Here is an 11,743-nt window from a genome sequence, read left to right as displayed (position 1 = left end):
TAGTAGCGTATCTTCCTGTGTGTTTAGTTCTCGGTACAAAAATAGCTAATGCTACCGGTATTCTAAGCTGCCTCAACAGAAGTCGAGGGTCCAGGTCAAGGAAAGGCATTTGTCGTTTAGTCGTGTCCGCCTCCTCGTGACCCCCTGGACCAGAGCACGCCAGGCACTCCTGTCTTCCACTGCCTCCCGCAGTTTGGTCAGACTCATGTTTGTAGCTTCGAGAACACTGTCCAACCATCTCGTCCTCTGTCGTCCCCTTCTCCTTGTGCCCTCCATCTTTCCCAACATCAGGGTCTTTTCCAGGGAGTCTTCTCTTCTCATGAGGTGGCCAAAGTCTTGGAGCCTCAGCTTCAGGATCTGTCCTTCCAGGGAGCACTCAGGGCTGATTTCCTGAAGAATGGATCGGTTTGATCTTCTTGCAGTCCATGGGACTCTCAAGAGTCTCCTCCAGCACCATAATTCAAAAGCATCAATTCTTCGGCGATCAGCCTTCTTTATGGTCCAGCTCTCACTTCCATACATCACTACTGGGAAAACCATAGCTTTAACTGGACGGACCTTTGTTGGCAAGGTGATGTCTCTGCTTTTTAAGATGCTATCTAGGTTGGTCATTGCTTTTCTCCCAAGAAGCAGGCGTCTTTTAATTCCGTGGATGCTGTCCCCATCTGCAGTGATCGTGGAGCCCAAGAAAGTAGAATCTCTCACTGCCTCCATTTCTTCCCCTTCTATTTGCCAGGAAGTGATGAGACCAGTGGCCATGATTTTAGTTTTTTTGATGTTGAGCTTCAGACCATATTTTGTGCTCTCTTTCACCCTCATTAAAAGGTTAATTCCTCCTCACTTCCTGCCATCAAGGTTGTGTCATCTGCATATCTGAGGTTGTTGATATTTCTTCCGGCAATCTTAATTCCAGTTTGGGATTCATCCAGTTCAGCCTTTCGCATGATGAATTAAATATAAGTTTAAAAAGCAAGGAGACAATATACAGCCTTGTCGTACTCCTTTCCCAATTTTGAATCAATCAGTTATTCCATATCCAGTTCTAACTGTAGCTTCTTGTCCCACATAGATTTCTCAGGAGACAGATGACGTGATCAGGCACTCCCATTTCTTTAAGAACTTGCCGGTTTGCTGTGGTCTACACAGTCAAATGCTTTTGCGTAGTCAATGAAGCAGAAGCAGATGTTTTTCTGGAACTCTCTAGCTTTCTCCATAATCCAGCACATGTTTGCAATTTGGTCTCTGGTTCCTCTGCCTCTTCTGAATCCAGCTTGCACTTCTGGGAGTTCTCCGTCCACATACTGCTTAAGCCTACCGTGTAGAATTTTAAGCATAACCTTGCTAGCATGTACTGTGTCCAATTCTGGGCACCACAATTTAGTAAGGATATTGACAAGCTGGAACATGTGCAGAGGAGAGCAACCAATATAATCAAGGGTCTGGAAACTGTTGTAGAAAAATGGGGGGTTGGCTTTTGCTGCCCAATTCCCCAAGGGACTCTTGAGTCCCATAAGTCCATGATCGGTCAGACAAGGATGTTTGGAGGCAGGATCTACTGAAAGCAAGGCATATTTTATTTTTCTATTGCAACAGGGTTCCCCACCTCCTTGCAGGGAGGCGAGAGACCCAGAACAAAGGAGTGCAAGCCCCTTTATAGACTTTGCCCAACCCATTAGCCAAAGACTATGCACTAAAAGCATCAAATATAAATCACAGAAAGAGGCAGTCTACAACAGAAATTTGATTGTGTGGCTTCTCTTTCTGCCAGGATATCTGATAAGGTTTTACTGATAGCTTTACCTGGGCAGTCTGGCCATTCTTTTGAGATGGAAAATACTTTGGTTCTCATCCAGGTGCCAGGCCCACGCTATTCATACACAAAATATGCCCTTAAGACAGGATTTGAAAGTGAAAGAACTATTGGGAAAGGTTTCTCTTCTGCAGAGGAAATATTTAGGAGAGTCAGGATGGCTTTTGGGGATTGTTCTGTGTGCTAAACTAATGTGTAATTTTCTCAGAAAATATTTCCTATATTTTGAAGGGTGAAGGATTGGTTTTCTGTGAAGTATGTGTCTGCTATGTGTGTGGACTCTACATTTTATAACAATTCCAAGCCTTATGAGGAATGGTTGAAGGACCTGAGTATGTTTAGCCTGGAAGAGAGACTGAGAAGAGATATGATAGCCATCTTCAAATATCTCAATGGCTGTCGCATGGAATATAGAGCAAGCTTGTTTTCTCCTGCTCTGGAGGGTAGGACTCAAACCAATGGCTTCAAGTTACAAGAAAGGAAATTCCAACTAAACATCAGGAATGCACTTCCTTAGAAGGTGGTGGACTCTCCTTCCTTGGAGGTTTGAAGATTGGACGGCCAGCCATCATGAATGCCTTAGATAAGACTCCTGCTTTGCAGGGGTTGGAATCCCTTCCAACTCTACAATTCTTTGATTTTATCAAAGCCTGCTAGGCAACTGTACTCAGTGTGCATATGGATGCTTAGCCTCAGACGACCTGCTTGATGGAAGCTCCCCTGCTGCTTTTAGTCTCCCAGGCAAGCAGGGAGAAAAAAATCTCTGGAAGGTTTGGCAAAGAGCCCACTATAATATGTAACACAATTCCCAGTGGCTTTTCCCACACAGTAGCTGGTGTTAAATAAGGTCAGCGACGGAGATGTGAGAAATTTGTGCTGGGTTCTACTTTCTTTAGCATGGACTTCTATGCAAACCTTCCCTAACCTGGTGATCTTCAGATGGTTTGGACTACAACTTCAATCAGGCCCAACCAGCCTGAGGGCACAAATTTGGGGAAGGGTGCTCTATGCCATGCAGAGATTATATTTGCTGAACATGCCTGTTTGCAAAACAAATTACCATGCTCTTAATCAGCAAAGTGTGCTAAGGTGTGATTAGAAAGATATGTGCTTTGTATTTCTCAATACTCTCCACCCCCACAACACAACCACTCATTGCCTTATTCTTGCCACAAAAACATACATCTCTAGTAGTGAGTCAAATACTGCCCACTAAATGTGAAAAGCAGGTCTAACACCTGGTATTTCACACACACGTTTTTTGCCAGAGGGCCACTCCCAGAGATGGGAGGTGACAGCAGGACCATCTCATCTGCCAGTAAGACCCCTGCAAGTTTCAAGCTAGCCTCAAACGTTTGTAATGTGCTGAGGAGGAGGAGAAATAATAAGAGGCAGGTAAGCTCATCTTGCTTTCTTCCTGCTTGCACCACGAAGCAAGGACGGCTCCACTCTCCCCCTTGTGGAGACTGGTTTTACACCAATATTTTCAGTTCTCATTACAATGTGAAGCCAGTCTGTTTGCAGGCCAGTCCCCCAAGTCCATCCATAGTTTCTGTTGTGCAAGTGAACAGGGACATTAACATCTTTCTGGTGCAAAATGAAAGTTTCTCTTCTCCCAAGCTTTTGAATGGGTCATTACGGCTCCCGCAGGCATTCTTTTATGGTGACCAAGTTTATCCATCGTTTCATTTGTTTATTAAATATTAGGGGATTATATTAGTGGATTTTAGTGTGTTAATTGCCAATTTTAAATACTCTTATTTTTATAGTGTTTGTAAGTTGCTTTAAGACTCTTGTGGAAAGCAGTCAAGAAAATGAATTAATAATTGACTAGAACTCTGGTGAAACAGCTCCAAAACAAGTCTTGAGACTTCAGCGATACAGTGAGGTTATGTTTTATTTGAAGAAACACTCTCATTTCTGTGATAAAGGTTGTAGCACAAGCTATGTTTTAGGATCACAGTGGGTGTTTTATAGTGCCAAGAGACGATAAGGTGATACGATTCTCTCTATTAACATGACTAAAAAACAGACAAAAGTGTGTTGAGGCACAGATGTACGATCTGCTCCATCACGTTCCACAGCCATTTTGTAACATTAATCACTTAGCAGGTGGTATCCAATGCTCACATTCCATACTGTGTTCTGCCAGGCTAAGTGCTCAGAACTGTTGAGTATGAATGGCGGCTCTTAGGGGCTTCCATCTTCCTTCTCCTCTGCACCTTATTCTGCTTCCCTTTCAACACAGGCAGTTGTTGGCAAGCTCTGTATGTGGAAAAAGGGGATTCAATCCCCCAGCTGCAGTGAGTGCTGGACTGTTTATGTAATGAAAACATGCATATATCTTCCCTTCAGTTCTTGATTCCAGTGAGATTTACAGAGAACTAAACACACAGGAAGATAACCTATTAAAGTGGTAATTAAAAAAAAACTTGCCTTGTGTTGAGGACACCACAGTGGTTCAAACAATGGTGAAAGTGCTGTAGTATCTGCCAGTTTGTCTCATCTGTGTGATGAGCAGTATGGCGTTACAGGGGTACCCTGTCACTATGCATGGCGTGGTTCCTGGCACGCAAGGTTAACGTGAAGACATCCTAATGCTGCAGTGTAATTGGTGGATGCCAGCAACATTGCCATGGTTGCTGAGGTTTATCTAATGCTGTTGCTGCATTCTCTGTGGCTTGAAGTGATGCTGTTGCCCTTTCAACTTTGCTGCAGGGCGTGCAAAGGATCCTATACCAATATTACAGTAGGTTGCATTGCAATGGTACTGGCAGTTTCCAGAGACCACAGTGTGATATATGGCTAATTGTAGTTGCAGTCCAACAAGTCCCTTTTGTATTCCAGTGCAGCCACTATACAATACTATTAGAGTACAGAGCGCTTTGCAGTTAGACTGGAAGAAAACTTAAGTAGCATTTTTATTTTAGATTTTCAGAATTCAACACTGCTGCTCATGCTAAAATGGCAAATGACTCTTCACCAAAGATCACACCTCATTTAACATTTCAAGAAACTAACTGCAGTAACATTCCTAGAAAGGTCATGACAGGCAGCCCTGCTCATCACAGCTAATAAAACAATGTTGCTAGGATCATTTAACCCTAGAAAACTGCGCTGTTTGTAACAGCTGGTTTAAAGCAACCTTATTACAAGGAAGGCACTCTGTGTACAAGGCATCTGCATTCTTCTTTCAGTAATCTCTCTAAAGTTGTTGTTCTGAAATTCCTTTTCAGCTCCTCAATTGCCATAAACCCCAGAAACAAGTGCAGCACATTTCATCTATAATTTTCCCTTGAACTTTGGCATACTTTTGCATAAAGAGAGGTGGATATCAAGGAGTACTTCTTCCTGTCTACAATATTCTTCATTCTTTCTCTAGAGCTGTTGGCAAGAGACTCACACGATATTCTGACACGAGTCTTCTTGGGGGAAAGAGGTTAATCAATGCAATTAAGAGACCTGACCTCTGCATCTAAAATAAATACTGCTTTTGAAACGAGCCTTAGGTACCCTTATTTTACAGCACATCAGCACAGTGATTTTATTTGTAGTTTGTAGATCAGAGGGAGATGGAGAAGCATGGGAGGGTGGAAATAAAGGCATCTGGCTGTATCATGTGCTAGGCAGCATTCTCTCAGAGCCTCACCAGTTTCTGGAATATGAAAATCTTGCACGTTGTCAGCCACTCCTAGCTTCCATGCTTGGGAACAGAAGTAAATATCCGTAGTCCATGCATTGATTTAATTTCATCACTTAAAGCCTGGAGGAAGAAAGCATTGCAAGCAGCTACACAAAAAGTGGGGTGAAACAACCTCAAAGACCAGAAGGCAACACCCAAGCATGGTTCAAGACACCCCCCCAAGCACAGACAGATTTCAAAATAGCAGTTTCTATTTGATCCAATGTATTTTGCTTTCAAAGTGGGGAAAGGTGCTTCTGGCCATCTGCTTGTGGAATTTTAAAACCCAACTAGTTAAAAAATGATGCTATTTGTGTCAAGGTATGGATGATGTTTACTGCAATGCACTGAGCAGCAGGTGAATTGTTACCGACCTTCAGAGTATTCCATCTCTGTTGTTGTTGTTGTTGTTATTATTTATTATAACTGTTGGTCAGTTTATCTTGTCCAAGGCAACCCAAAACAACTTATAAGCATGCTCTAAACATCTGGCCATACAAAAATTTATTCTACTGCTTGTATTAGCTCATCCCAACTAAGGTCAAAGACTTGAACAATTAAGTTAATTCAAAGAAAATGGAATAGGGAACAGTCTGGGGGAGCTTGAACAGAAAAGAGCAGATTATCCTGCAAAATGCTTGAAACTCAAAAACTCAAGATCCAAAGCATCCATGAAACTGAAAATGTAATATAATTTCCCACACAGAGATAGACCACCCAGAATATGTTAACCTGCTTACCTGATTGACCATTTGGTGTTGCTGTACCATTCTCTTTTCCTTAAACTCTTCAGACTCTATATGGATTTCATACATTGCTCCACAGCCACCTTGACAAAATGGATTTCATTTTACCATATTTTCAGCTATTTTATTTTAACAATCCCCTATGCTCTTTTAACTTGATATCACTTTTAAATAGGGGCTTTTGGCGGGGGGCATCACACGATCAACCAGGGAAAGAAATCTACATGGTAACAGAAACCACATGACAATTTATAATAACTAACTCTACAATATATCATTTGTGCCTTTCTGTCATGTATGATCTAGTGGAGACTGCTACACTGCAGGGGTTGGACTAGATGATGCTTGGGATCCCTTCCAACTTTACAGTTCTATAAGCCTATGATGATGAATGGTTGAGGGCAAGCAAGCTGTTTACTCAATGACAAAGATCATGATGGTGGCAGAGCCTAGGTTGGGAAGCTTGTCGGTTTTGGCATTATGCATAAGGTTACACTTCCTTCAGAAGAAGACGAAGACAAAGAAGAGTTTGGAATTGATATCCTGCCTTTCACTCCCCTTAAGGAGTCTCAAAGTGGCTAACAATCTCCTTTCCCTTCCACCCCCACAACAAACACTCTGTGAGGTGAGTGAGGCTGAGAGACTTCAGAGAAGTGTGACTGGCCCAAGGTCACCCAGCAGCTGCATGTGGAGGAGCGGGGAAGCAAACCTGGTTCACCAGATTATGAGTCCACCGCTCTTAATCACTACACCATGCTGGCTCTCCAGCTCTTCAGAACACAGTGGGGTTCTCTTTGGTGCTACTTTCCTGTTAAGTTTCTCAGCTGGTGATAACAGAAGGTGCTGCTCACCATGTTTGGGAGCTATGGAATGTCACAGTGCAATATCTCTCTTATTCTGCTCTAATGTGCTCCAGGGCCCAATACAACATCCTGACAACTACCTTCATAGTGCAGGTCCTCTCTACTTTCAGGATCCTCCCATATGTTCTACCCCACTCTCAAGGGAAGCAATGCTCTGTGCCCCAGATTTCACACTAGTGCGATTTGTGGGAGAACAAAGTCAACCCTTCTCTGTGGTGTTGCCTGAACTTTGGAATATACTTCAGTAAGGAGCATATCTGGGCCACTTTGCTCTTCCTGTTTTAATAGATGGCCCAAACCTGGCTTATAAAATTTATTTCATTCTAACATTTAACTTTATTTTTAAGTTTTAGGATTCATTCAATTTCATTATTGATTATAATTTTGCAGAGGTGATTTTTATTTTGTGTTCTGTGCTGTACTTTGGCAGCCAAGACAATGGTATAAAGTATTAAATAATGAAATGAAATGTTCATGACTGCAGTGGATACCAAATGAAAACTGCATTGTATTCTGCATGAGCTAAGAGGAAGGCACGTTTGGCAAATCCTCACCGTGATCAACTCCTGCCCAGAAACCTATGTCCTCACTGTGGAAAGATTTGCAGCTCCAGAATTGGCCTCCACAGTCACTTACGGACACACTGTTAAGACCATATTCATGGAAAACAATCTTATTTGGCTACGAGTGATCACCAAAGAACAACAATAACAACATGGGAAACCTAAGGCAACCAACTGCCTGTTCGCTGGACTTAGAATTTACAAGATTTGGGGGGAAATTCATCTAGCCTTTTCATTTCTCTCTACATGTTGATTCTCTAAGAGTACTGCCACTGCATTTTTCAATATACAGTACCTTTATTAAAGGCATCCTAAGAGCAAAATGAGAAAAACAGTATTTCTCATTAGGCTAATGTAAACCCACAAGGTAGACTAAGGGGCACACAATGCCAACTCTTAATCTTAACCCAAAATTACAATTACCGTATTTTTCGCACCATAGGACACACCGGACAATAGGACGCACTTTGTTTTAGAGGGGGGAGAACAAGAAAAAAAAAAATTCCCCCTCTCTGCCCAGCGCCCCTTCAGTGAAGCAGCAGGAGGCGCTGCACAGAGAGGGGGAGAACTTTCCCCCTCTTGTTTTCCCGCTCTAAAACAAGGTGCCGTTTAAGGTGCGTTCAGGCGACTACCTTGGAAGCCTGGAGAGCGAGAGGGGTCAGTGTGCACTGACCCCTCTCGCTCTCCAGGCTTCAGGTTCCTTTCGACCTGCTCTTTGGGGCTGGCGGGGGGAAGCCCACCACCAGCCCCAAAGAGCAGGTCAGGGAGCAGCGGAAAGGCGCAGTGGAGAGGCTCCTGCCATAGCCGCGCGTCACCTCTCCAGCCGGGAGAGGGTCGCAGGGCTATGGCTTCTTTAGCCCCGCGCGCACTCTCCCGGCTGCAGAGGTGACGCGGGGCTGTAGAGGCTCCTGCCATAGCCGCGCGTCACCTCTCCAGCCGGGAGAGGGTCGCGGGGGGCTGCTTTAGCTATGGCATCTTCGCTCCATAGGACGCACACACATTTCCTCTTCATTTTTGAAGGGGAAAAAGTGCGTCCTATAGAGCGAAAAATACGGTAACCACAAAGCAATGCCTTTCTCCAAATCTTATCTACAGAAATGATTCAGATCACAGGAAAGCCTGCAGAATGGCAACTGTTCAGACAGAGCCTGAGGCTTTGCTAATTACCTGATATATCTACTACTTTGATAGCAGCAGCCTGAGGGAACTTTTCTTTAAGCACTTGTGCCACCCTGATTTCTCCCTCCGTCTGTGAAGCAAAGGTTCGCACTATATTGCGCAGAAGAAAATGGATCTGATGAGAAATGGAAAGAGTTTGTGTTAGTTGGGATATCATCAGAATAAAGCCAACTATAATAATGGCAAAGGATGCAAACGTCCCTATGGGAACATGGAAAGCTGCCACCACCTGAGTCACACTGCACATGGCTCGGTATTGCCCACACTGACTGGCAGTGGTTCTCCAGCGTTTCAGCCCCAAATCTTTCCCAACCTTACCTAGAAATGCTGGGGCCTAAACCTGGGACCTTCTGCATGCTAAGGGCATGCTCCACCACTGACAATCCCCTAAATCACAATGGCCCACGCAATAAAATAAAATGCCTGGCTCTCGCTCTCCCACAAGTTACAGTATTCCGCACTGGGATCTCTACCATAGCTGTCAACTTTCCCCTTTTCTTGCGAGGAATCCTTTTCAGAATAATGTAATTTCCCTTTAAAAAGGTGGAAAGTTGACAGCTATGATCCCTACCAAGAATAAACCAGAAACTCGAGGCAGAATAAACCAGAAACTCGGGGGGCGGGGAAGGGGGGACCCATGCGCAGCGTCAGGCAGCAGCCTCCCCGAGCGCCTCGCCTTATTGCCCGGGGGCGGGAAGGCAAAGGAGGCGCTCTCCTCGTCCTTGGGGCGACGGCGCTGCTCCAGAGCCGGGGGCGCCGGGGGCCCCACACCGCGGGGGCTGCGCCTGGGGCAGAGGAGCGGGCTTGGGCGGCGCTTCCCGGGGCCTCCCCGCTCCAGGGCCTCCGGCCAAGAGCGCCGCCAAGGAGGCCGCAGCTCTCCGCCCACAGATCACCGACCTTCCCCCGACAAGCGGCCATCCTCGCTACGGCGGCAGCCATCGCGCCGTTGCGTCAGAGGGGAGCGCGCCTTGGAGGCGCTGGAAGATGACGTTCCGCGCGTGCGCCGTGCAGCCGGGTTGCTCCTCTCGGCTCTTCTCAAGAGCACAGAGTTAGGAAACGTGCAGAGTCGCAATGCCGCCCATTCTTCCGGCTCTCCCAAGAGCATAGAGTTAACAGGGGAAAGCTCGGAGCAGAAGGTTCTCTCCCCTCCGCCGAAGGAGAGGCCACCACCTTCCAGGCGGTCCTACTCCATCTACTCAGTCGGCGGCACTGGCTCTGCCGCTGGTGCCACGTGGGACCTCCACCTTGGAGGGCGGCAACACCTGCACTTTGGAACTCCCCGCCTCTTGACATCAGGCAGATGCCTTCACAGGGTGCTTGCCAGAGCCTGCTAAAAAACATTTTTGTTTAGAGAAGCCTACCCAGATGCTTGGGACGCGGGTGGCGCTGGGGGTTAAACCACAGAGCCTAGGACTTGCAGATCAGAAGGTCGGTGGTTCGAATCCCCGCGACAGGGTGAGCTCCCATTGCTCGGTCCCTGCTCCTGCCCACCTAGCAGTTCGAAAGTACGTCCAAGTGCAAGTAGATAAATAGGTACCACTCCGGCAGGAAGGTAAATGGCGTTTCCGTGTGCTGCTCTGGTTCGCCAGAAGCGGCTTAATCATGCTGGCCACATGACCCGGAAGCTGTACGCCAGCTCCCTTGGCCAGTAAAGCGAGATGAGCAACACAACCCCAGAGTCGTCCGCAACTGGACCCAATGGTCAGGGGTCCCTTTACCTTTTTACCCAGATGCTTGGAAAGTTGGTGCGTGTTTTAATGTTTTCAATTTACAGTTGTTTAAAACTTTTTGAAGTCTTAAATTATGGTTATTATTCTTTCTTATTGATCATTTTTCTTGTATCTTTTTAGCAAAACTGCTTTAACCATTTAAAAAAACCAAATAAACCAGTGTATACATTTTGTGAAATAAACAAACTCTGGTTGCTGCAACACTAAAAGATCAATTTCTTCCAAGTTCAGAATGAAATCCTGGGAGAGCTGTTGTGCCCTGAGAACACAAGCCCACAGCAGTCTGCATGCATTAGGTAGTTTGTGTCCGTATATGTGCGAAGTCTCCAAATTTTCCTATTTCATTTAGGGAACGGGCATCCTGGCTGATCGAGGCAACAGGAGAATGTTAGCTTTGCTTTTAAGGCTTCCTTGGTCCTCATTTGTTAGGCTACAGCACCCTCTTGTGTCTTTGTGCAGTCCCTGCACCCTCCTATGATTTCCCCCCTGCACCAACTTCAAAACAAGACCTCGGGGTCAAGGTGGTGAAGATGCCACCCAAGTGCATGGCAGCAACTGTGAAAAAAGTGCATCCCATCTTGACGATCGCAATACTTTAATCAAAAGATCTACAATGAGCCAAGAAAGACTGCGTAACCTAGCAATACTGTCCACGGAGAGAGCTTTCAATGTAGATTTCAAGACTGTTATTGAAAAAGTTGCACAAATTTAAACCAAGCGATTTTAAATACATTTAAGTATACTATCATTAAATGCATCTTACTTTAATTACATCAGTATTTTCTTAAAATACAATGCATATGCTTGGGGGTAAGAAGGGGTTCAATACTGGACTGGTGGAAGGGACTCAGGAAGTGCTAACGGTCCACAGGTTGGGGATGCAATGCTTGCCTTGTCCTGGGCATTGGCAATCCACACTATGCCCCTGCCCAGAGAGTCACTCTCCAAGCCCAAGGCAGAGGGAGATTGCTGGGGTAGCCCTAATTATCACCTGACTTGAGAAAGAGGAAGGCAGTTTGTGTGTATGTGACACAGAGGAAAACAGGCGTTGGACTTTGCATCACAGGCATACTTAGGCTCTCTAGCGCCCTTGGCAAGGATCTGTTATCAGCACCCACCCCCAGTCCCTTATGCTCCTCCACCAAGGTGGCCAGAGGAGACTGCACTCCT

The 11,743-nt window shown here is 45.5% G+C and overlaps 1 protein-coding gene across 4 annotated transcripts; it reads right to left on the bottom strand.

The window, feature by feature from the left end:
• Positions 1-3,689: 3,689 nt before the first annotated feature.
• Positions 3,690-9,868, bottom strand: BOLA3 (bolA family member 3). 4 transcript variants are annotated; one of them, XM_081017643.1, is made up of 5 exons: positions 9,741-9,868; positions 8,832-8,958; positions 6,233-6,321; positions 5,460-5,573; positions 3,690-5,194 (listed from the first exon to the last, which is right to left on the bottom strand). In XM_081017643.1, the coding sequence occupies exons 1-4, from the start codon at positions 9,780-9,782 to the stop codon at positions 5,502-5,504; spliced, it is 330 nt and encodes a 109-aa protein (XP_080873769.1). In that variant the 5' UTR covers positions 9,783-9,868; the 3' UTR covers positions 3,690-5,194; positions 5,460-5,501. The 4 variants fall into 4 exon arrangements, with proteins under 4 accessions (XP_080873769.1, XP_080873770.1, XP_080873768.1 ...); XM_081017644.1 differs by having other exon boundaries at positions 3,690-4,075; XM_081017642.1 differs by having other exon boundaries at positions 3,690-5,573.
• Between the last annotated feature and the right edge of the window lie 1,875 nt (positions 9,869-11,743).

Source organism: Podarcis pityusensis (assembly GCF_964106645.2).
Source record: "Podarcis pityusensis genome assembly, chromosome: 8".
In the NCBI taxonomy this organism is placed as follows: domain Eukaryota; kingdom Metazoa; phylum Chordata; class Lepidosauria; order Squamata; family Lacertidae; genus Podarcis; species Podarcis pityusensis.
Note: the sequence above shows the minus strand (reverse complement) of the source record. Positions and strands in the feature narration are given on the sequence as shown.

Excerpts from the sequence above, each read along its gene's own strand:
- BOLA3 (XM_081017642.1), bottom strand. The coding sequence starts at position 9,782 with ATGGCTGCCGCCGTAGCGAGGATGGCCGCTTGTCGGGGGAAG. Across the intron at positions 6,322-8,831 it reads CAAAGTAGTAGATATATCAG|GTGGCTGTGGAGCAATGTAT; the intron begins GTAATTAGCAAA and ends CATTTTGTCAAG. Across the intron at positions 5,574-6,232 it reads AACACCAAATGGTCAATCAG|GCTTTAAGTGATGAAATTAA; the intron begins GTAAGCAGGTTA and ends TTCTTCCTCCAG.